At 35.8% G+C, this 23962-nt stretch overlaps 1 protein-coding gene across 2 annotated transcripts in view; it reads right to left on the bottom strand.

Annotated features, from left to right (window-relative positions):
* CADM2 (cell adhesion molecule 2) overlaps window positions 1-21487 on the bottom strand; it is a 1349490-nt gene extending 1328003 nt beyond the window's left edge. Inside the window, exon 1 of one of the 2 annotated variants that reach the window (XM_072621637.1) lies at window positions 20845-21487. In XM_072621637.1, the coding sequence (XP_072477738.1) occupies window positions 20845-20905 (61 nt within the window). In that variant the 5' untranslated portion in view covers window positions 20906-21487. The remainder of the gene's footprint in view (window positions 1-20844) is intronic. The other variant, XM_072621640.1, reaches the window with a different exon arrangement.
* Window positions 21488-23962: the final 2475 nt, after the last annotated feature.

Below are 23962 nucleotides of genomic sequence, written 5' to 3'. Positions count from 1 at the left end.
TGCACCCTCAATATCTAGCATCCTCATGCATATAATTCTAGTCTTTCACATGGAGGATTTGTAATGTCACTGCCACATAAATATTTCTTTTGAGAAAACATTTAATTCACCTTCCTCAGTCTTTATCGGTTTATCCTATCATTTACATACCACCAGTGTGGTATTTCCAAATGACTAACAATGGTTATATAAAATGTCTAAGATGTAATTGTATAAAGAGTGCATTTAACTAATTTTTAACTTAGACACACAACCAGTATTTAAATAGATTTATAACATTACCAAAACATATGAAAATATAACTTGAAACTGATCTATGTTTTCCTTCTACCTACTGTGTCACAGCACCCCAACATCCAACAATAATTTACTACATTTAAGGTAAACAGGAAGAAGAAAAATGAATAGTATACTTTAGTTTCTTTTCAAAGCATGAATACTATGGTCATTTAACTAAGTGCATGTATTAAGTAGCATTCTTTGTCTACATGTTTTACAGCTCACATCAAATTAATTTGAAAATCATTAATAGGGAAGTGAAATGAGCATCACATGAATTAAATTTTCTAAGTCTGTTCCTTCTATGGCAATTGTAAAATCTGCAATGGGTGGAACATTTATTCCCTTGCAGCTGCATCTGACGTTTTGGCAAGCCCAAGAAGCAACTGTGTTGGCAGCTTAGAATGGCATCTGGGTCTGTCATTTGATTAGGCTGCTGACTGACCTTCTAGATTGTCTACAAACAATTTTACTTTGATTTGCCCCAGATTTATGAGAACTTAACTATTTGTACTCTTTTGGTTAGAGAACCTTAGGAAGCTCTCTATATAGGTAGACCCTGGTTTAAAAGTTTCAATGCCATTCAATTGTTTGAAAAATAAAATGCATTTCTCCATAGAAACAATGTAAAAAAAATAAGGTGACCAGGTCCCCAGGCCAGCCCACAAGAATCCATGTATATCAAATTATCAGAAGATTAATATACTAACAATAAAATACCTAGCCACAATGTATAAGAATGAAGCAGAGTAATAGCTTATTATCTAGGATACCAGGAAAACACTGTTAGACCTCCCCACAAGGACTGGTCTTCCCATTTCCCATTTCAAGATTTCTCCTATCCTCTATATCATCCCTTCCCTATTTTACTTAGATTCCACGAAGAAAATTACCTGTCCGTGTTAAAAGTAAAGTTTGTGAAAACATAAAGGAAAAAATGATATTTCATTGTGTTTTTAAATCACACATTCATTACTGTGACAAGTCTTTCTAGTTCAGTTGTTCTGTCTTCTTCTTATCCTTCATAAGACTAGCCTTACTTATGTGTAGTGATCGTGCATTTTAATGTTCAGAGGTTCAGAGGTTCACAAATGTTCAGAGGTTCCCTATTACCTAGGGATTCAGTCTATCCCTAGTATTCAAAGTCCTCCACCACATGATACTACCCTGCCTCAATGCCACTTGCCATAGTCTCTACACTCCAAGCTAATGCTTTTGTCTCTACTATATGCTTTTTACTCTCCTGCTTTAACAACTTTTTTTATACCATTCTTTTGTCCTAGAACATCCTCTTTCCCCCTCCCTTTTTTCATATCAAATTCCTTTTTGTTTTTTAAAGCTCAACCCAAATACCATCTCTTCATGATGTCTTCTCTAATTCCTCCTACCCCATGCCTTAGTAATGCATTTTTTCTACCTTAGAATTTACTTTTTTATTCTTCCTTAATGATCTCAGAGTAAAGGCAGTAGTGTACAGATGACTCACCTTATAGCAAGGAGTCTTGCTTGTGACATATATTAGCTGTGTGACCATGAGTGGGACCTGTCACTCTTAAGGATATTTATGCACATATGCTATATATATATGTAAATATATAGCACAAACACACTTATATGTGTTATATATAATGCTGTTTTGCATCATATCTGTGTTGTATACTTGTACTAGACTGAAAGCTCTATGAGAGTAGATACTGTCTTCAGTAAACTTCATAGAAACCTCAAGATTTAGCAGCTTATTCCACCTATACCATACACTTAATAAGTACTTATTATCAAACTAAAGATTTTAATTTACTGAATTTAAAATTAATTGTTCTAAAGACATAAAAATTATGACTATACAAAAGCCTCCTTCTATATATCCAAATGTGAGGCTGGTGGCCTGCACAGCCCTCCCTCACCGAAAACAAAGTCAAGTGCAAGTCATGTCATCATTTCTCTGATGGCATGGTCTTCTTTGGGAAAGAAGGATGAACACAGTTTTCATAACCCTCTAACTTAACATGTATATGTGTATGTGTATAAATGATTGTATGCAAAAACACACACATTTTCCTATGTAAATTTGACCACTTAAACGGAATATAGCATAGCGGTAAGAACAGTGAACCTAGAGTCAGGAGAATGGAGTGAAAATCCCACTTCAACTACTTAATAACTATCTAATCACAGGCAAATCACTTAACCTGGGTTTCCTCATCTGTAAAAGGAGAATAACAACTGTTTTACTTACAAATTATTTAAGTAAAGTGGATGGCAAACTTTAAATTATTATACAGGTATAAGTTATTGGTTTTACTGCATGTTACTTAACCACATCCAGGTCACATTCATCCACTGTTATACTATCTGTTGATAAGCTTCTTGTCTAATTTCCAAGATAACTAGACTGCATACAGTAATATCTAGCAAAATTTTAGTTCATATCCTATAGAAAATATAGCCTATTTTAAGATTTAGTGATACTTGGTGATAAAGTTCTGTTTTTTTCTAACACTATTAAACTTCATTTTCTATTTGCATATCTGTCTTGGTAATGTCTCAAACTTTTTCATTCATATATATGTGTGTATATATATATATATATATATTCATTCATATATATGTGTGTATATATATATATATGTATGTATGTATGTATTCTCACCACTTAGTTCTCTTAAACATATATTTAACATTATGATCATTTCCTAACCCATTTCACTGCCACTTTTATTTTAATTCTGATGATTATTTTCATTTTTGGTTCTTTCCTCTATTCATTTTGTTATATAGCATAAGTCTAGCCTCAAACCCCTCCTCCCCAAAGCCTTTGACTTTTTTTTCTTTTCCCCTTTCCCTTCATCCTTTCCATATGCAAGCACTTTGAGAATTCTACAAAAACCAGTCCTTCAATGTGGATGAAATGTGACAGGATGAAAAGATGGAATTCCTTCATGAGACTCTGAAGGAGCATTTGGAGAGGTAGGAAGAGATCCCAGAAATAAAGGGGCATGCCAGGATAATCTGTTTGCTGCTATTGATTACCAACAATCATTACTTGAGATTAATCTTCATCAAAAATAAGTAGAGAGAAAGCCTCTTCTCATTCCAATACAGTCTTTCCAATAAATAAAATAATGACCACAAGACACTCCTTAAACAGAATAGAGTGTTTCTTTCTGGTCCTGCATTTATAGTCCCAATCTGGAGAGTGAAACTCATTGCCTGGGTTGCCTTTTGTTGATATGCATCCTTTTCTCACTTCTAACCGGGAAAATTTGTTAGAATTATATAGTCCAAACCTGTGTTTTTACTACAAAATGAAATGAATAAACCATGCAGAATTTCTCTATCAAGTAAAATAAATTTAAAATGTGATTGTTTATTAAATAAAAATTCAGATAACATCTTTTGAGCCTTTTCTGAGGATAGCAGATATTCATAATACTGATATAAAAACCACTGATTCTTATGAGATTCACATTTCACTTTCAACAAGGCAATGAATAACAGCTCACATTTCTGGTTTGCCAAGGACTTTCCTCACAGAAATCTTATGAGGTAAGTAGTTCAGTGACTCTTATCCCAGTTTTACATGTGAATAAACTGAGATTAAGAAAGCATGTTTTTGGTCTTGATCACACAGCAAATAGATGTTCATTGCTCTTTAATGAAAACATATGTATATTTATATATATGTATATATATATATATACTTACACGTAGTTATGTATATGTATGTTTATATCTACAAATACCTTAATTAAGTCACTTCTTTCACATATATACATATATATAATATACATACATATATATATATATATATATATATATATATATATATATATATATATATATATATATATATATATCTCCCAAATTCCTCTTTACAATTTTAACATTCTTTTGCGTTTTGTTATCTGTGACTATCACCTTTATAAATTTCCTTATTCTTGAAAAGTAATTACTAAGTCACGACTTGGTCATTCTTCCTCAGATGAAAAACATCCCATTTCCCTTACACAATTTTTCTTCATCAATATTATATGCCAATTCTGAACATTTTGTGGCATACATTCCAACCTACTTAGAGCCTGACTTTATTTGGGGGACCCAGATATGAACATGTAACTCTCTCAACTAGCCAGGCTTGTCTAGACAGTGTTCATCTCTCAGATTGCATCTCTCCGTACTACAAAATGTCATCTTATGAATCCATGTTAGAGAACAGTATTGATTCTATGTTCCACAGATGAAAGATATGGAAGGTACAGAAAAGAGCAATTAAAGGCATGTCTAGAGACATATATTTCGCTCTTAAGCCAGGACATGAAGGTATGTATATAGATTGCAAGAGGAGGGATTCATTATAACAGAGATAAGAAATAATATCATATCTTTAAACTTTTTAAGGGACTTCCATAGCTAAGATGTGTGATCTCTGATGGAAGCATTAAGGATGAAGCTACAATCTTCGAATTTTATATTAGAATTTTATATTCAAAATTTCAAAAATCATCTAAACCATGTGCTCCAAACAGACCATAAAATTATGGAAGACAGTGATTGACCATTATACTTTCTTATCCTTACATAAGGCCTAGACCATGACAGATACTAATTAAATTACCATTTAATTTAACTTCAATAAGCTAGATTTACTACCTATAGTTCACCAAAAGAAAAAAATCAAATATTTTATTTTTTCCATTATTTATATGTACTGCAAAAATTTAAAGAAGCTCTAATTCTAGCTAAACCTAAGTGAATTTAGAAAAATGTTTAATAATTTGGCTTAATGTACCTAATATTATATTAAAATATCTTGCTCTTTTAAAAATGCTTTACAGAACTCTAAGTTGCTGTAGAATAGTGGACCAGATGATTTACAAGTTCTCATAATTAGGAAATTTTAATTTGTTTCTGAAAGGTGAGTAATGACTTGCAGGTAAATTGATATACAGTTAAAACAGAAAGGAAAAGAAAGAAACCAAAATTTTAAGATAAATTATATGATATTAAATAAGACTGGCAATAACAATAATAACTAACATTTATATAGTGCTTACTATGTACCATGCTCTGTGCTAAGTTTGTTACATTTATTATCTCATTGATCCTCACAACAGCCTTGGAAGGTAGGTGCTATTATTATCCCCATTTTACAGATATGGAAACTGAGGCAAACTGGGGTTAAGTGACTGCTCAGGGTCACAGAGCTAGTAGAGTAGAAGCCTGAAACTAGATTTCAACTCAGGTGTTCCAGATTTCAAGCCTGATGCCATTTATTTCAAAATGATCTGCTATATTCTTTAATAATTTGTATACAAATTTTACTACTACACAAAACATCTAATTTGCATTATGGTAATATCATGGTAAACAAGATATTCTAACACAAAGGCTTTTAGTAGACACGAGAATAGAAGGACAAGCTAAAAATCAACTCTAGAACTTGGATACACAGTTTTAAAAGTAAAATAAATGATAATTTTAAACTCATATCTTCTGTCACTAGAAAATAAATAAATGATCTACTAAATTTTTGAAATTCCAAAAATCTTCATAAAAATTAAAACTAACATGTAATTTGGAAATTAAAGATAGGAAGAGTGTATTACTGATTTAATGAACAATTTTAAGAAAGCAATTTGATGATTAAGAACAGTAAGAAAGAATTCAACTAAGATACAAAGATGAAAGAACAGCACCACCTAGTTCCCTCTATAAAAGTTTCCAAAACTATCACTGACATGCTTTGTCAACCAAATTCATGTTACTGAAAAGTCATATAAATAGGTACATATGTATGTATGTATATACATTGAGCTTGATTTATAATTATTGAAATTATCTACAAATCAATATTAATGTGAGGGAAGAAAATTCAACTAAACTTTTTTGCTGCTTTTCTGGTTGTTTTTTTTTTAAGTAAGAGACGGGGAAAATATTTCACACAAACTAGGGTTTAGGACTACATGGTGTAACTACAAGTGGCTACCTAGAAAAAAGCTCCTTTTTGCATAGTAAATATAAATGCTGTACCACAACTAAACTGATTTCCATATTAACATAAAAATATAATAGCTCAAAGATGTCATACTATATTTTATAAAGATATATATATATCCCTTCTATTCCTTGCATCATTTTCATATAAAAATGCAGAGCATTCAGATCCATTTTTGTTCAGGTATGAAAGTGCAATAGTATGTCCTAGGACTACATTAGGCCAAAGCTATGTCCTGAACAAAATAAAATGGAAGATTTCAGTTAAAAAGTTGTGTTGTTAGACCTATTATCTTTTTTATGAAACATATTTTAAAGATATTTTCATAAAATTGCTTCTCCTAACTTTTCTTACCTTCAACAAATAGTTTCTGGTTAACATTTGGTTAATTCTTCTATTACAGTTACCAGGAGGTAGGGTGAAGTGAAATATGTGAACTATAAAGAAATAATACTGAAGAGGATTAGACTTTTATTAGATAGAATTTAATGTAAGCAAGAAAAGAAGCATACATATGTATGTATGTATGTGTATATGTGTATATATCTACATGTATATGTGTGTATATGTGTGTGTGTGTTTACGTATCAGTACAAGAAGCACTGTTTCTAGATGGGATACCTTAAAATGTTTTCCCTGAGGCATCGGCAGCTCTTATAAAATTACTGTCACTGGTAGCATCAGAATTGCTCATGCAGAACTCCAGCTCTAAAAAACTAAATATTTTTTTGCTTATTACATAGATACTTCCCACAGACCTCTTCTCCCCAACATTCTCTCTGCTGACCTGGTCATTTAGTGTTCTGGCCCACTGAGCCTTTATGAAACTATGAATCATCCTCTTGAAAAAATGAGTTAGAATACATGCTTTAGTATTTCTTGTTCACTTGTTATCTTCTCTCAAGTTGCATTAATAATAACAAAAAAAATACCTAGTGTCACAGTGAGAATGTATTCAGGATAAAAGGCCAAGAAAAATGAAAGTTATTTAATCCAGGTTTAAATGAAAAACCTTAAAAGCACGGTTAAGTTTACAGCATTTAGGCTTCATATAGTGATTTTGTATCCCCTACAGACATACTTTGTTCCTCTTGGAAAAGGCATGCAGATACTCTTTCTTTTAACCTAATAATGTGGGGATGGAAAGTCAAACAGGTTCGTTGGTTTTGTTTTTGTTTGTTTTTTTTTTTTTTTTTAAAGAGGGGGATAGATCTAGAAGGAAAGCTGTGACACTTTCAGATTTACTTTCTAATTTAAAATAATTAAAATTCTGCTTAGAATCTTGAATTAGGCAGAGCATATCCAAAGGAAAGGTTTACAATTAAATATTGAACTGCTGTATATAAAATCAAGTTTTATCTTTTGTATTCATTTTTCAGCAAAGCGTGGTTACCAGAAAGCTGGTGAAGTCAGAAAGACCTGAGTTCAAGTTCTTCCTCTTACTCATATCGACTTTGTGACTGAGCAAGTTAATTACCAGTTGCAGACAAGTCGTTGAAAAATTGGAAGATGGAGCTTTCTCAACTTGCATTTTGTTTGGCATCAAATGTACAAGAAGAATATGAGTCATAATTACATATTTTGAATGAACTCTTGATTGTTTGCACTAATAGGAAGCACATAGAAAAAGAAAAATGCTATTGTGGATAACTAAAATTCACTATGCATCCAAAACCTTCATTTTGTCTATCAACATCAACCTTATCGTACTATTTTCTAGAATGTTTCTAAATGTTAAAAGAAAAATGTTTGAGTCAACTACTTGTGTTCACTCACTTAATTAGATTATTATCCTAACAGGCAGCAGAATGACCACAGGAAAAAGATTTTAAGGAGGAAATATGATTCTGGAGAATCAGCCTTTGACTAAACCAGGTTGTTGTAGTTGATAACTTGAAAAAAAATAAATGAAAGTGTGTATTAAATATGCTCAGGTGATGATGGAAGCTAATCTTTTTTTCAAATGGAGTTGTTAAAAAATATTCATGAAGGGCTGAACTAGCCCAGGTAGTAAACCATGCTGGTCCAAAATTTTGTGATAAGCAGTGATGATCAGCAGAAGGATCCACCCATGAATTTTATTATTCTATTACACTGCCAGCCTAGGTCAGATAGGGATACCAAGGGGGAAAGGGGTGTGGAAGAGAGAAGGGTGGGGGGGAGAGAGAGACAGAGAGATAGAAAGAGAGAGAGAGAGAGAGAGAGAGAGAGAGAGAGAGAGAGACAAAAAGAGAGAGAGAGACACAGAGAGAGAGAGAGACAGAGAGAGACAGAGAAAGAGAGAAGGACAAAAAGAGAGAGAGACAGAGAGAGATAGACAGAGAGAGAGAGACAACGGAGAAAATGTGTTCAGGCAAATTTGACTTTAGTGGTTATCAACCAATCAATAAACACTTCTTAAGTAACTACTATGTACCTGACACAGTGCTAAATGTTAGGGATGAAAAAGAGGCAAAAACAAAACAAAACAACAACAACAACAACAAAAAAAAACAACAACAAAAAATGGTCTCTGCCCTCAAGGACTTCAAAACAAAAGGAGAAAAGAGCCTCCCTATCACATCATCAACGCTCAACTTTTGCCATAGAATGAGAGTTAAATTAGATGCCATACTATTTTATTAATTTTTCTTAATCATTTTTCGCTCTTTGTAAAAGTACAGGACAGCAAATATGAAACATTTTACCATCTACAAAACTCAGCAAGACCTTGGGCAAAGTTTTGAGCAAACACACTACACTTTTTTAAAAAATGGCACAACATTATTTTTTTCCTCTTTTTTGAAACTGAATGTAATTAGTTTAATATTCTTTCAAAACAATTTGGTTAAGGTCAAATATTCTGGATAAAAATAGGTTCTGGTCATTTTTAATTATGTTAAGTTGTAACAAAAGACCCAATATGAAAGAAGTGTAAAAAGAATCATTTATATTCTTTTTAATGCTACATATTTAGAAAAATGAAAATTTAATCTATTAGTAATTAGTTATCTATGTTTAAATATGGTATTAAGAGGTAGAATTAGACATGTCTATGTTCCTATGGGAAAAAAGAATAAAAATTAATAATTCACCACATATTTTTCACTTAACCCAAACCTTTCAGAAATTATCCCTGAAATATAAACATAATTAATTTAAGTAAATAATATCACAGTGCAAAGCAAAAAGATAATAAAGCACCAACTTCACCTCTTTCCCGTTAATTAACCTCCTAGAAATGGCATTGAATTGGCAGAAAAGCTGTTGCTTTAGGAGAGATTATGTAAAACTGATGCCCTGGATGCCTTTTAGTCAAGAGCTGAAGAGACTGTGTGAAAAATGGGAGTTTGAGTAAATTCAGCTTCTTAAAATAGTACACATCATTATTATATTTCCAAAAGTTTACTTTGTGGGATTACACTAATGAAATAAATTTTTTAAAAAGATAGTGATAGAATGATTTTTCAAAATCATGTGATGTGATAAACCTTGATTCCATTTATATTATTAGGAACATTTCAACCACAACAATAGTATCATATGATACAAAATGATTGAATTTTAAAATAAAAATATCATATCACATGTTTAGCTATCTTTCATATGTAAATTATAATACGTATGTTATACATATTATTTATATATTTAGTGCTCAGTTCTTGTGAATATTTAAATTTTCCTTAGAAACTGTGTGATACTTTTCTCCTTCCTACTTTCACAATCCTAAGTAAGATTAAGCAAATATCACTAATTATAAATATGCATTCTTAAATATGGAAATATGAATAAGCATAAAAATCACTATTTATTAAATTTAAAAAGCCTAAAAATTAACCCTGTGGAATAGAACTGCTTTTAGTCCCAGTTAACTGGCAGCATCAACTCTGGTATGCAAAACAGGGACTAATCAGCCCTCTACTACACAGCCTGGTAAAAACAAAAGCAGGTCAAGTCATAATCTGGCAGATCGAGGTCAGTTGATAATTCTCCTGTGCTCCTGGTTTTTATCCTGAAGTATTAATTACTACTACTAGCAATGAAGCATAATTTAGATTTGAGATAATTTAGTTAACTTTCAATCCGACACTTACAATTACATGTGCATGGTTTTACTAAGTAGAAAAAGAGTTAGGGTTTCATGTACCCAAGACTACTAGTTCAGAAAAATGCATACACAAAGGATAATGCATAGCAAATGTGTATTGACTACCCCGATATAAAGAGATGAATCTTTAGTTTCCATAAAAAGATAATCATTTAGAAGCATTTATGTTTTCCTAGTATCAATTTTATTGTATTGTATGTTACATACAAATGAACATTCATCAATGCAAATATTTATTTTACTCAGAATATAGTATTGACATTTTGGCAGATATAACCAAAATACTTGGATATTATGCAGATTTAATTAAGGGGATGTGTAAAGATTAATATATTGGAAAAGATTAACCTGTGTACACTGGAAATGGAAATCTGGAGGGGGAGAAGTAAACAATGGTAATGTCCCCCCAAATTCTTCTGATTTTAATTTCTCATGAATAAAAGGGAGACAAAAATCCTGAAAATAGTTAATGAGGAGTAGACAGATTTGGGTGCCTGCTAGCTTAAAGGAGTTTGAGTTTCAGTTTTTAAAATCATATTATTTTCAATCTACAGATTCTTAAATGCTGCCATTATTTTAAAGTCATTATTGAAAATAATATAATAGCTTCAAATAAAACAAGAGTAAGCATACAAAGAAGCTGGTTGAATTATTTGGCTATTTACTTGTATTGCTCTAGTGCCTAGGAAAATAAATATAAGAAGAAATTAAATTCTTATTAAAAGTAAAACATTAAAAGACTGACAGTATAATGCACTGAGGAAAATATTGCAGTATTGAAAACACAAATGAACTCAAAGTTTTAAAATGTGAGAAAATGACTTCCTGCTATATAACTTACACAAAATACAAAAATATATTAACAGACATGCTGTCTGAAAAAGAAGTTACTATAAAAATCTTTTTTTCTCCTTCTTCTTTGACATCCCCTTCACCTTGCTATGGTTAACATTAAGTTCAGGTTACTAGGTGGAAATGCATAATAGTCAAAGATTCTGACATTCGTTAATTCCTGAAATGTTTTGTTAGTACCCTTCATGAATCATTTCCCCATATATGATGTACCTTTTCATAACTTCAGTATAAAATCATGTTGATGCTTTTTTATAAATATAAACTTCATTCATAACTTATAATTTCAATGAGAAATTGTTTTGATGGGCATGAGGAATAGATGGAGCACTGTGAGAAAATGTATAACTTCTTTTTGCTTATAAGCAGGAAATGAACCATTTCTATTCAGTGTAGGGAATATTCATTTTTATGTAACTACAAGGGCAAAGAACTGTATTTAGAAATAACAGATACACTATTATGTATCACAATGATCAATTTCTTTCCATCTTGGCAGAGTACCTAGTAAAAGTAGAATGTGACTAACTGCTGCGCCCTACACTGGACTCATAGCTATATAATTGCTTTCAGAAACATCTTTCTCTGAATACCACCTACACATTAAGACATGACACTGAACTTACAGCCAGCACCCTGTTCTATCTCACATGATCACTGAAAAGGCTTGGAAATGAGGACACGTGCATAATTAAGGCACACAGAATTCATAGTATATGTAACAAACCAGAGTATTATGAATCCTTAGGGTAACTTCATAAGACTAATGTATTTTCAAAAGAAAGCTTCACATAAACGGGAAAATGAAAAGTGGATTCTAAAATACTTAATAAACTCACTCAGTGCTAAATAAATTGATTCTTCTGCCCTGAAAATGTATACCTATAAGTAAATTTATAAGCAGAAATATGAGAGAAAAGAGGAATTTGGTGCTAGGGTCCTTCAACTGATAAGGTACATAAGGCCAGCAGAACCTCAGGAAAAGACAACAGATAAAAATGATTGAGGGAAGATATTAAACATGTTCCGAAAGGGTTAAGTGTTAGCAGTGATTTCGTATTAGAAAAGGATTATGTAACAACAGGGAAATACTGAGCAGAGCATATGCTAATTTAGTCTGCTTGGCCAAGCTTTTCTGTTTGTTTGGCTGGCAAACTAAAATTCTTTCACTCCTCTTTTCCCCCATTTTTATTAAGAGACTAAGCAAGCTGCTCTTAAAAAAATCTTGCCTATGTTTTATAGTTGGTAGAATGTCACCTTAAAATGTGTGTGACAGAATATAATCTGTACAAATTATTTCAGAGTTTAGCTCTTGGAAAACTTGCCTTACTTTTACTGTTCTCCATTCCCCATTATTTTCTGTAAGGTGAACATTTCCTAGTGGCAATTTATTTCATATGAAAAGAGAAGACTATTTCTAGGGAGTAGGGAGAAAACCAGAGTTACACTGATTAGACTTCAGTTCATAAAACAGAGTGCAATAAAGCAAGGAATATAATGCACTTGGCTTATCGTATTTTTTTTTATCCTCTGTCCATTTGAATACAGTTTTAGTTAGAATACCCAATGCCCTTTGCAGCGTCCTAGACTGACTTTTTAAGATGCAAAAGGAAGGGAACCATAAGGGCTGAAGATCAATATAGGTAGTATAAAAGGAAGATTCTCACCTTAGAAGGTAAAATGTTAAGATTAATAAATTAGAAGCATATCTAAGCTATATACTTTGTGTCTAAGTGATTAAATAGGCATTACAGAATCTCCTTGCATATTTAAATACCAACATTTTTAGCAAAGGCTCTAAATTATTTTTTTCAAGAACAAATTAAGTGGCTTTATAAATTACACTGAATCAATATAACAGTTATACATTTAGCAGTCTGCAGCTCATCCTTGTCAGAAATGACACTCTCACACTCTGAGGCTAAGGTGGCTCTAAACAAACATGTATAGTTACTGTAATAAACCTCCTAAGTTGTGAAGGTGATAGGGAGTCATCTTGGTCTAAAAAAAAGGATTCTCCCATATTCCAATATACAATTAGTCACTATTCACTGACAGTTTTACGTTACTTCTATGCACATTCAAAATTCTACTATCTTCAGTTCTCTTTAAGTCATTTACAAAGTATGTTGGTTTATAAACATCAAAATATCTCTTCAATTAAGACTAAACAAGTTTCCTATGAAACATGAATAAGGTATTTAAACCATTTAAGTAAAACATACTGACTCACAAGTTATCTCCAAAGTTGAAAATTAATGGCTTAATATTTATTTCAAAGTAATTTAAAATATGTGAATAATTGATGGTTTTTCTCTATCAGAGATCTCCTTACAGACTCAGCTCTCTCTATTCAGGTATCAAAGGGAACAACAGACTAGATGTTCAGGTCTATTTCAAATGCAGAAATTTTAAGCAGCATTTTAATGCAGAAAGCTACCGTACCAAATATATGATTTGACTACTAAATTAATACAAATTCTACTTACATTTATGCATAAAAATAAATAGTTTATATTATGAATGCAACAAAAGGGAAAGTTATGAAAATCTGAAAGTAATGAGGGGTAATAATATTAATTACCATACTCCAATTGCCCCCAAAGTACCAAACCTAAAACACTGAATAAATCTAAATTTCAAAGACTTGCAGGAAATTTTTAAAATTTTCTAAAAAAAAAAAAGGAAATAAATTTACCTAGCAAGCTCTAGAGGTGAATCATTTGAGATCACTTTCCTCTCCCTTAAAAACTTACTATTTAGATTTTGTGTTAAATATTCAGACCATTCCTAATTAAAAATCTTTAACACAATCTACATTTCAAATATGTGCATTTTGGTTTTGAAAATTCCAACATTAAGTCAATTTAGAATGCCAAGAAAAATAAATTCAGAAGACAGATTAAACTCTATATTATGAATGATTTTGGTACTGGTTCTCTTAGCTTTATGTCAATCACATAAAATAATCTATACAAAAATAAATATTGACATGCACTTCCTTTGCAAAGTAGTGCTCCATATATAAGCTGGAAGCACAATTAAGTTACTAAACTCTGAATGAACTAGTTAGCAAATAATAAAAACAATGGGAAGGTTCTTAATAATTGTTTCAATTCATGTGCAAAAACCAATATGCAGAATTCGACATTTTTTCTGTAGCAAATTGAAATGCAATAAAAACAATTATATCGGTTATATTGCTATTTGATGGGCTCATTCTGTCAGTCCATCCAAAATGACAACTCTTAATTTGTTAAGGGACTTACTTGGTGGCTTTGTTTTTATGACAAATAGCATTGGCTAGAGATAAAAAACATTCTCTAAGGTTTTGGCATGGCTCAAATTACATTTAATCTTTGTAAAATGTCTTAAATAGCACTAAATAAACTGTACAAACATATTAGTCACCTCGTATTTATTGGAAGGGCAATATTCATATGCAATGTAGCTGAGATGTTGTGTGGGAAAAATAAGGAGGTGACAACTTCTTGTTCAGGAGATGGAGATAATGGCATCACATCCACAGTAGGTGTTAGATCAAACTTCTTAATAAAAAATGGAATTTACTATTCCATTTAGCATTTGTTAATCATTTTAATCAAGTTCAGCCTGTGTCCTCTGGAGTTTCACCCAACAAAAAGTTTACATTTCCAAAATGTGCTTTTTTTTTCTTTACTATGCTTTCTCCCTAAAACTCAAAGCAAAATACTCAGTTTTATCTCTTGCCCATTATTTGGCTGTTTGATTTAAGTTACAGAGGGCAAAGGATACCTTTGCTTTCAAGTAGGTATAGAAACAAGGAGAAAACATTTGTGCACTATACTTCACTATACCAATTTGTTTCAATGTTATGATACCCGATGCTTCTGTGTGTGTGTGTGTGTGTGTGTGTGTGTGTGTTTTCAGAAGCAGAATTTATTTAAAGCATTAGATGCTATTTGCATTATCACACAGCAGGGGGCTTCAGCAACTACAGTTCTGGGTTAATCCTGACCCACCTCTTCACAGGAAGAATTAGTAGAAGATTCCTTTGTAATCTACAGAACTACACTCTAAAAATGCTTGACATTTCCAAATAAAATGCTGGCAATGTACTTGTCTATTTCAATATTTTAGGTTAAATTGGTTAGTTTCAATAATGTATTTCAGTTTTTCACAAGTGACTTTATGATTGGAGGCTAATGGAGAAGTAACCTACATGTTGAAAGGCAGCATTGAAAGAAAAATACAATGTGGTACCAAAAAAAAAAAGGACATTCAAGTTCAACCCAACAAACATTTATTCAATGCCTATTACACATAACACATCACTGGGAAATATTGGTCCTTTTTTAAGCTGTTTTTCCACTTAAAAACTTTAAGATTTAAGTAGCTTTACAATAAACCCATGAATACGTTAAAATTATTAATTATTTATTATTTAATAAAAAAACTAATATTAAAATAATAAAAGGAGTAAGTGGGGAAAATTTAACCCTATTGTGACTAAATAGATTAAAAATATTTATTAAATACTGGTCCCAATGGCCAGTAGAGCAGTTCAAAGACATCAACATCTTAAACTATGCAAACTGCTTCACAACACAGCCTATTATCAATCCCATTTTAATTTATGGTTTCCCTCCTCTTTCCCTCTTCGAGCCAAGCTGTTATAGTCCCGTTGTCTGTTTTTGGCAGGGGAGGTTTTTTATAGGGAGGCTGTCAAAAACAAGACTCCTCAAAATAGACAAGGAAAATATGAACCTTCCTAGTACAGAGCACAAAACTCCTGTCAATCACCCCAGCAACAAATATCAACATGGTAACAGTATTGAATTACTTTATTTTAGTATGACCCAAAGCATTTACAAGGTAAAAAAAAAAATTAAAAAACCCTATCTTAATTCCCCAAATAGTTCAGTAGTGTATTATTATTTATTTTTATATTACAAATATGTAAATATCTTTCAATGTTAATCCTCAGCCACATCTAAATATATGAGTAGATATAAAAGATTTCTTTATTTCAAATTCCCATTATCATGGAATTTTAAAACAGGAAGAATATCTGGAAACAATTTTATCTGATTCCCTCATTTTCAAGATGGAAAAACTGGTCAAGGGAGGTTAAGACACTTCACCCAAATTACTCAACTAGTTAATGGGAGGAAGGATTAAGGCTCATGCTTCTTAACACCCAGTATATCAGTCTTTTCATTACATACACTGTCTCCATATTTTTCTCCCTTTTTGTGGAAAAACAAAAACATTTCTCAATCTTAGGCATTTCATGTATCTGGTCTTCTAGAAAAAGTAGAATGTATTGGTTCTCAACCTGAGCAGCTACTTAGACTTTTTTCATCTTAACATCCACAACCACTTTGGAGATACACAGAATCAAAGTAGGAGTAAGACAGGAAGACAGCAAGAGTAAGGAGAAAAGGAGTAAATCCATATATGAACTACAAATTAGTTGACAAATTAATCATCAAGGAAGGTTTCCTTTTCTCCTAGCTACTATGTACAATTATGTATTGAAGAATTCAACACAAGAAAGAAATAAAAAAGAGAAGGCAAGGTTATTATATTAGAGGCGATAAATGAAAAGGCAAAAGGCATCATTAGTGGGTCTTTGAATGGTTAGGTTTCTTTGGGAATCACTAACATGTGGGTAATTTTGATTTTGGATGAGTAATCTTCAACCTGGAGAAGTCTGCTTCTAATTAGTTCAATTGTGCATCTGTTATTGTTCCAATGTAGATTTGAAATTAAAAGTGGTCTTCAGTGTGTATGTATATACCAGTAACCCAATGAGAAAGTTTCTTAAGAGGAACCTCAGTAGAGATTCTCTCTCTCTCTCTCTCTCTCTCTCTCTCTCTCTCTCTCTCTCTCTCTCTCTCTCTCTCTCTCTCTCTCTCTCTCTCTCTCTGTATATATATATATATATATATGTATATATATATATATATGTATATATATATATATATATGTACTTGTAGATTTCCAATTCTCTTTTATTGTTATCTTTGTTTTTTCCCCTTAAGCCACTTTGACCTGCTTAGGAATGTTCATTAATTTAGAGGCATTACATATTTTCCTACAGCTTCCAATAAAATAGTTTTAGTACTTGAGTTTTGGTGACAGATGGCTTTGAGTTTCTCCATTGTAAGGTTTCTTCTAACTTTTAGAGGTTTGTCTTTTAGTTTGTCTCCTCTCATGACCAGGGAAAAGGAAATCTGTCCTGAATCTTTAAACTGAATTGGAGAATTTGAAAGTAGGGTGAATTGCATATAATTTTTTGAGCTTGAGTTAGAGACTTACTTCATTCACTACCTAATGAATTCAACCCCTAATAGCCATCTCCTAACATAATTCTGTTTTGTAATGTTCAGCAGTTTATATAAGACTTCTTTTCTCATCTTATCAGTGGTCTATTTCCCAACACTAGCTTATCACTTCATCTATTAATAGGGCAAAAAGTCAATTTTGCTCCTGACTAGAAAGAAAGTAATTGAGTAAAGAGGTAAAAAATAATGATATGAAGCTCAAATAAGGAGAACAAGTCTCCTTGTCAAGAAGTGTGGACTTAAAAACATACAAAAGGAATAGCAAATGATAAATTGTTGCTTCTATTTTAATGCAAAAAAACCAAACAAATATTCTACAATTGATCAAGCATTAAAATTAGGTCCTGGTCGTAGAATACTGCATTTGCTTAGTCATAACTATTACTTGAAGAGTAGATTCTCTAAGGAAAAATGAGATGTTGACAGTTTTCCCTTTCTACCTTTCATTCCCTGGACCTAGAAAGGAAAGGGTTGAAAACTCCTGGATCTGTGTCCAGGAAATAAAGCTTTCATTAATTTAATGCTGTCCTAATAAAGCCTTGTTCCTAAGGGGGAAAGCCTGAGCCCTGAAGCAATGCTCTCAACCAAGGCTGAGACAACGGAAAGCGTGAGCAATTTGTTTGAGCAAGAACTGACAATATCAACAAAGTGTGATGTGGCTATGGAGCAGCACTTGATAAATGTGAGGCAGCCATAAACGTGAGAAGACAGGCCAATGGTGCGTTGGGTTTGTTTATTTCTCTCCCCGCTTTTTGGGTACCAATACTGGCCTGATCTAAGGCATTCCTAGGTCCACATGCTCAGCTCCGGTTCGCACCCTTTTGCTAGTGCTATATAATATTTTTCTTTCTTTAAACCTTCTGCTGTTCTTTGCAGTGGTGTGTTTTCCTTTGGCATAACCCCCCATTCAATTCTTTACAGAAGTACTGTGAAAAGCATCGTCACTGTTTTAATCATTGATTTATACACACTTAAAACAGGAGACACCAATATCCAGAATACTGCTCATCAAATCTCTGGGCAGAGAGAGTAAATCCTCCTTTTGCCTGAGAGCCAAGGGCTGGGGGATGGCAGAGATAAGTGTGGGGGAGAGAGAGAGAGAGAGAGAGAGAGAGAGAGAGAGAGAGAGAGAGAGAGAGAGAGAGAGAGAGAGAGAGAGAGAGAGAGAGCAGTTATTTTGCAGCGCACTGAATAGACAATTCACGGGGAAATGTAGAAGGCAGAGAGGAGGCGACCCCCAGGTGCAGTCCACTGCACACATGCCCTATAATAAATAATCTTCTCGCACCAGCACAGCAGCAGCTCCTTTGCAATGACGTACGGGGGCCAGCACACACAGATTGGCAGGGAAAACATATCCAGCAGTGTAAAATTTCATTGCAATCACCAAATTAACTGATTTCCCCACATACTCCCCCTGCCCAACACAAGCGTTGGCGCACACACATACATAACAGAGAGCTGAGAAATCTAACTTACTGAGAGGTGAAGTAGGGTCTCCATGTGCACAGGTTTTTTTGCATGTATTAGAAACCCAAGTGAATGTATAAGCCACTGTGGTTACTTCCCGTAAGGGTGGGGGCAACTGGGAAATTTTCTACCCTTTCTGGGACAGCAACACATGATACATGTAAAATACAACTACAGCATAAAATATACTTTCAACAAAATATTGTAAGAAATCTCTCGACAAGGTCGATTACTTAACTCAGTTAAATACTGTCTACATGCAAAAATATTCATAAATAAAATATGGTCTCTATCCAGTGTGTGTGTGTGTGTGTGTGTGTGTGTGTGTGTGTGTGTGTGTGTGTGTGTGTGTGTAGGGGTGGGGGGGGTGGATGGGTGGAATGCATTCAAAGAACTTGGTGAATGATGGTTCATTGACCTCATTTAAATCCTCCAAAGGCCGCTGGGTTTTGCCAGTCGGTGCGTTTGTGTCTTACTTTCAAATTCCTTCACCCAGGGGCAAATAAATTCAGTCAACTTCTCTCTTTCCGCATCAATACAAAATAGGCAGAGGGTACAGAGGTGGCTGAAGATTCACCAAGAAATCTCGAGTAACGTAGCTGGAAAGATTCCCCAACCACCACCCTTTCACCTCCATCCTCTCTATACCGCACACTAAAGCCACATCCCTACACTACCCTCACAGCACCACCTCATCCCCATTACAGCCCCTCCCCCCCAAAAGCGCCCTCTCTCAATGGACTACTCCTCTATGCATGGCCATTTATTTTATAATCAGCACTTCCTTCTCCTACTCAATACCCCTCCCCTCTTCAAAAACAGGTCTGAGGAGAGTGCATCCCAATTCCCTGGTCCCCCCACATCCACATCCAGTGATTTGCATAATAACAGCATTCTGTGCAGTTCTTTCCACTACAGCCGCAGTGGTGGTTACATTTCACCAGAAAAGATAATATTAATTAAGGAATGAGGTGGCGACGAGGGGACCAAGAGGTAGGGAATCCACGCGAAAATCCCTGGACAGTAAAGTAACTGCTCTGAAGCATATTTCTATTTCTTCAAAAATGGATACCACACAGAATGATTTTTTTAAAAAAGAAAGAAAAGTCATCTTGCTGGTAAAGTAGGCTTGGGGGGGGGGGTGTCTTTGTAAACCCTCCCCCCCCTTAAAAAAGCAGATCACAGTCTCCTCTCTGTTCCTAGGTGAATGGCACGTCTGACAACACATTTCCCCCCGGGGATGTTATTGCAATGCACCCGGTGCGGCTGCTGCTGCTCTCGCCGTCTCGGTCGCTCTCTCCCAGGCTCACACACTTTTAAAAGACACAGTGATACTATGGTGGTCAGAAAGAGGGAGGAAGATGGAAAACGCAGCGGAAAACCGGGAGCTTGAAGGAGATGACAGGAGGTGGAGAGGGAAGTCAGAAGGGTGATGTGAGGGGTAGTGTGGGAGGATGGAAGGAGGAAGGGAAGGAGGGAGGTCAGTGGGAAGAAGAAGTTTGCAGCCAAAAGCCTGGGGTTCGAGGAAGGGGAGGGGTGGAAGAGGATGAGGAAGGCTCAGGTGAATGAAAGGGGTAAGGTGCAGAGAGTGAGGAGCCCACGGCTGGGAGGGAGGGAAGGTCTGGGATGAGGTTGTCTAGGGGAGGTTCTGGTGCAAACTGCCACTGCCCCCTGCTGCACAAGGGAGTTTATAGGGTGGGGTGGGGGCGTGTAGTGGAGGATGGAGGAGACGGTGGAGCGGAGGGGGAGAGTGGAAAGGCAGGGTGGAGTGAAATGGGGATGACGGGGAATGGAAGTGAAGTTGATGCTCCCCGCGGCGGGGCGGGGATTACCTTGTAGCAGGAGCCCGCAGACACTGTAGAAGCGGAGCACGGCGCTTCGTTTCCAAATCATGGTCCCCTCTCTAAGGGCTCGGGAGGGGGAAAGGGGAGGGCAGGAGGTACTGGTGGAGGGGGCGCCCAAGCGAAAGGCTCCGAGGCTTCCCTTCTCCGGGTGTAGGACCCGCCGCCACCGCCGCTGCGGCGCTTGAACCCCGGGGAAAGGAGCAGCCGCGGCAGCAGCAGCAGCAGGATGGGGATGTCGGGGGTGAAGTAGTTTCTGCTCCTCTTCCTCCTCCACCTCCTCCTGTCGGTGCAGCCTCAGCAGCGCCTCTGTCCAAGCAGGGGTGCAGTGTTTCCTTTGCACCTGGGGTGCAGGAAGTCCCAGCGCTGGGGCTGCCCGAGCAGGTGGTGCACGGATTCCGGGGTGCGGGGAAAGACGAGGGCTGGGGCTTCCACGAGCGGATGGGTCAGAACCGGGAAGGGGGACAGGGGTAGAGCCGCGGAAGGCAGCAGCCGCCCGCCGCTGCGCTGGCTCTGTCCCGGGGTCGGTGCAGGGAGGCGGTGGTGGGGCTGGCGGCGGCGGCGGTGGGGCTGGTGGCGGTGGCGGTGGCGGTGGTAGTGGCGGCGGCGGTGGCAGCAGCAGCACCTCAGTGAATGCTCAGGCTCCAGCAATAGCGGCGGCGGCGGCAGCGGCGGTGGCAGCTCTCGCTCTCTCTCCCTTCCTATCTCTCTCTCTCTCTCTCTCCAGCACCAGACACAAGGGCAAGCACAGCGCCGCGGAGGCCCCGCCCCTACCCTGGCTTAGGATAGACACCGCCCCCTGGCCAATAGGAAGCCACCCAACCACAAAATTTGACCAATAGGGGGGCTGAGTGGGTGGAGCCAGGCGCCGGGAAAAACAAACAGGCGTCTCAAGGACCCTTCGGGCGAGAAGACACCGAAGCCTTCGCCCCTACCCCAGCCCGGTGGCCCCCTACCTCGCCTGACTCTCAGCTTCCCTCCTTCAGAAGCAGGCCGCCCCCCAGCTGGATGAGGGAAAGCCGCTCTGACTAATCAGAGCTCCGCGCTAGGGCAGGCTCCGGCCAATCGTGGCCGCGAGGGGGCGGGTTTGCGCTTGTGCTCGCCAGGTGCTGCCATCTGCGGCAGCCCGGCAAGGTCTCGGCTGCGAAGCTTCTGCACGCGGTTGGCGCCCTCGAGCAGACGGCGTCTACACCGAACCCTCGTCAGCTGCCGCTGCGGTGTGCCCTCCGCGGCACGAAGCGCGCAGGGATTCATGGAGAAAGATGCATGGGATACGGTGGAACCGCGGGTCTGCAGGAACTTCAGAGGAGGCACAGTCAGAGCTGCAGGGAAGGAGTGCATCGATGTCCTCAGATGAGAACTGTTTGGGTTTAATGTCCTTGAAATGCCCACAGATCCGCATGAGCGAGGGCGGCCGGCAGTTACCGGAGGGAGAACTTGGTTTCCTACCTTCTCTCTCTCTCTCTCTCTCTCTCTCTCTCTCTCTCTCTCTCTGTAAGTGTCTCTGTCTCTATCTCCTCTTACATAAAGAGGACTAGAAAAAAACCAGGAAAATAAAGAGGCTTATACCAATACCGGGACAGCTAGCAAGACTTATCTGGGTTCTTGAACTTATTTATGTTTTCAGATGAATTTCACTTGTAGAATTCCAATGTGATAGTGTCATAGTTGGAGCAACTGATATATAGAGAGAGGAAATTTTGAAAAGCATCAAGTCTAGTGAGTTGAGATATTAAAAAATACTGTCCACTTTGACCGAAAAACAGAAACCAACAAGTCAACAAGGGACAATGGAAAGGCAGAGTTAACACAGAGGAACTTATTACTTTATGGTTGGGTTCTTGGGGTCACCTATTTCAGTCTCAACCAACGTCTTAACAAACAAACAAACAAAAAAACCCAACAACCCCACAAACATTACTTGGGATCTTCTTTGTCGCTATCTTTCTCGCCGAAACTCAGTAAAAATCCTTGTAGCGAAAATTTAAGAGTTTAAAACAGGACCCGATAATATTCTGTAGCAAGGGCAGTCTTTGGTAGCTTGAGGGTATTTTTACTCTTGTGGAAAATGTTTCATATATATATATATATATATATATATATATATATATATATATATATATATATATATATATATATATATATATATATATATATATATATATACATATATATATATATATATACACACACACACATACACACACATTTTATATATATGTATGTACTATACATATACTTTATATATATGTATATACATATATAAAGAAAAGCTTTTTAATTAATCTGAACAATAAATAAAGCAAAATAAATCCCCATGTTGGTTGTATCTACAAAGTGTTTCTTACTCTGCTTATTTAGTCCATTTCCTCTGTGTCAGGAGGTGGGTAGCATTCTTCTTTTTCCACTCAGAATTGTGGTTGATCATTTACTTATTTTTCAAAATTGTTCATTTTTATAATTTTTTTTGTTAATTTATTCTCCCTATTATTTTCACTTGTTTGCATTCGATCAGGGAAGTCTTTCCAGGCATCTCAGAAAACTGCTCCCTTTATAACTTCTTATGACAAAGTAGTATCCCATTTCATACTTATACCATAATTGTCCAGCCATACCCAAATGATGAACAGTCTCTTAGTTTTTTACCATTATACGAAGAATGACAGTTTTTGTATATATTGGACATTTTTAGATTTTTGAAAAAATCCTTAAGATATAAACTTAGTAGTAGCATAATTGGGTCAAAGGGTATGCCAAGTTTAGTAACTTTAGGGGCATAGTTACAAACTGTTTTATTAATCGCATAGCTGTGATTAATAGCTCCACCAATAGTGCATCAATTGTGCCTGTTTTCCAGTAGCCCCTCCAGCATCTCTTTTTATTTTTTTAATCAACTGCAATCTCATTGGGGGAAGATGGCACCCCAGAGTTGCCTACATTTGAATTTCTCTGTTAATAATCTGGAGCTTTTTTTTTTTTTATGTGGGTATAGATAATTTGGATTTCTTCCTCTTAAAATTTTCTCAGCATCTTTTGACCATTTATCAATTAGGAAATATTTCTTAGTCTTTCAAATTTGAATTAGTCCCTTATATAACTTAGAAAAGAG

This window comes from Notamacropus eugenii, chromosome 6, assembly GCF_028372415.1.
Source record: "Notamacropus eugenii isolate mMacEug1 chromosome 6, mMacEug1.pri_v2, whole genome shotgun sequence".
NCBI lineage: Eukaryota > Metazoa > Chordata > Mammalia > Diprotodontia > Macropodidae > Notamacropus > Notamacropus eugenii.
The sequence above is the reverse complement of the archived record's forward strand: the minus strand, read 5'-3'. Positions and strand labels throughout refer to the sequence as shown.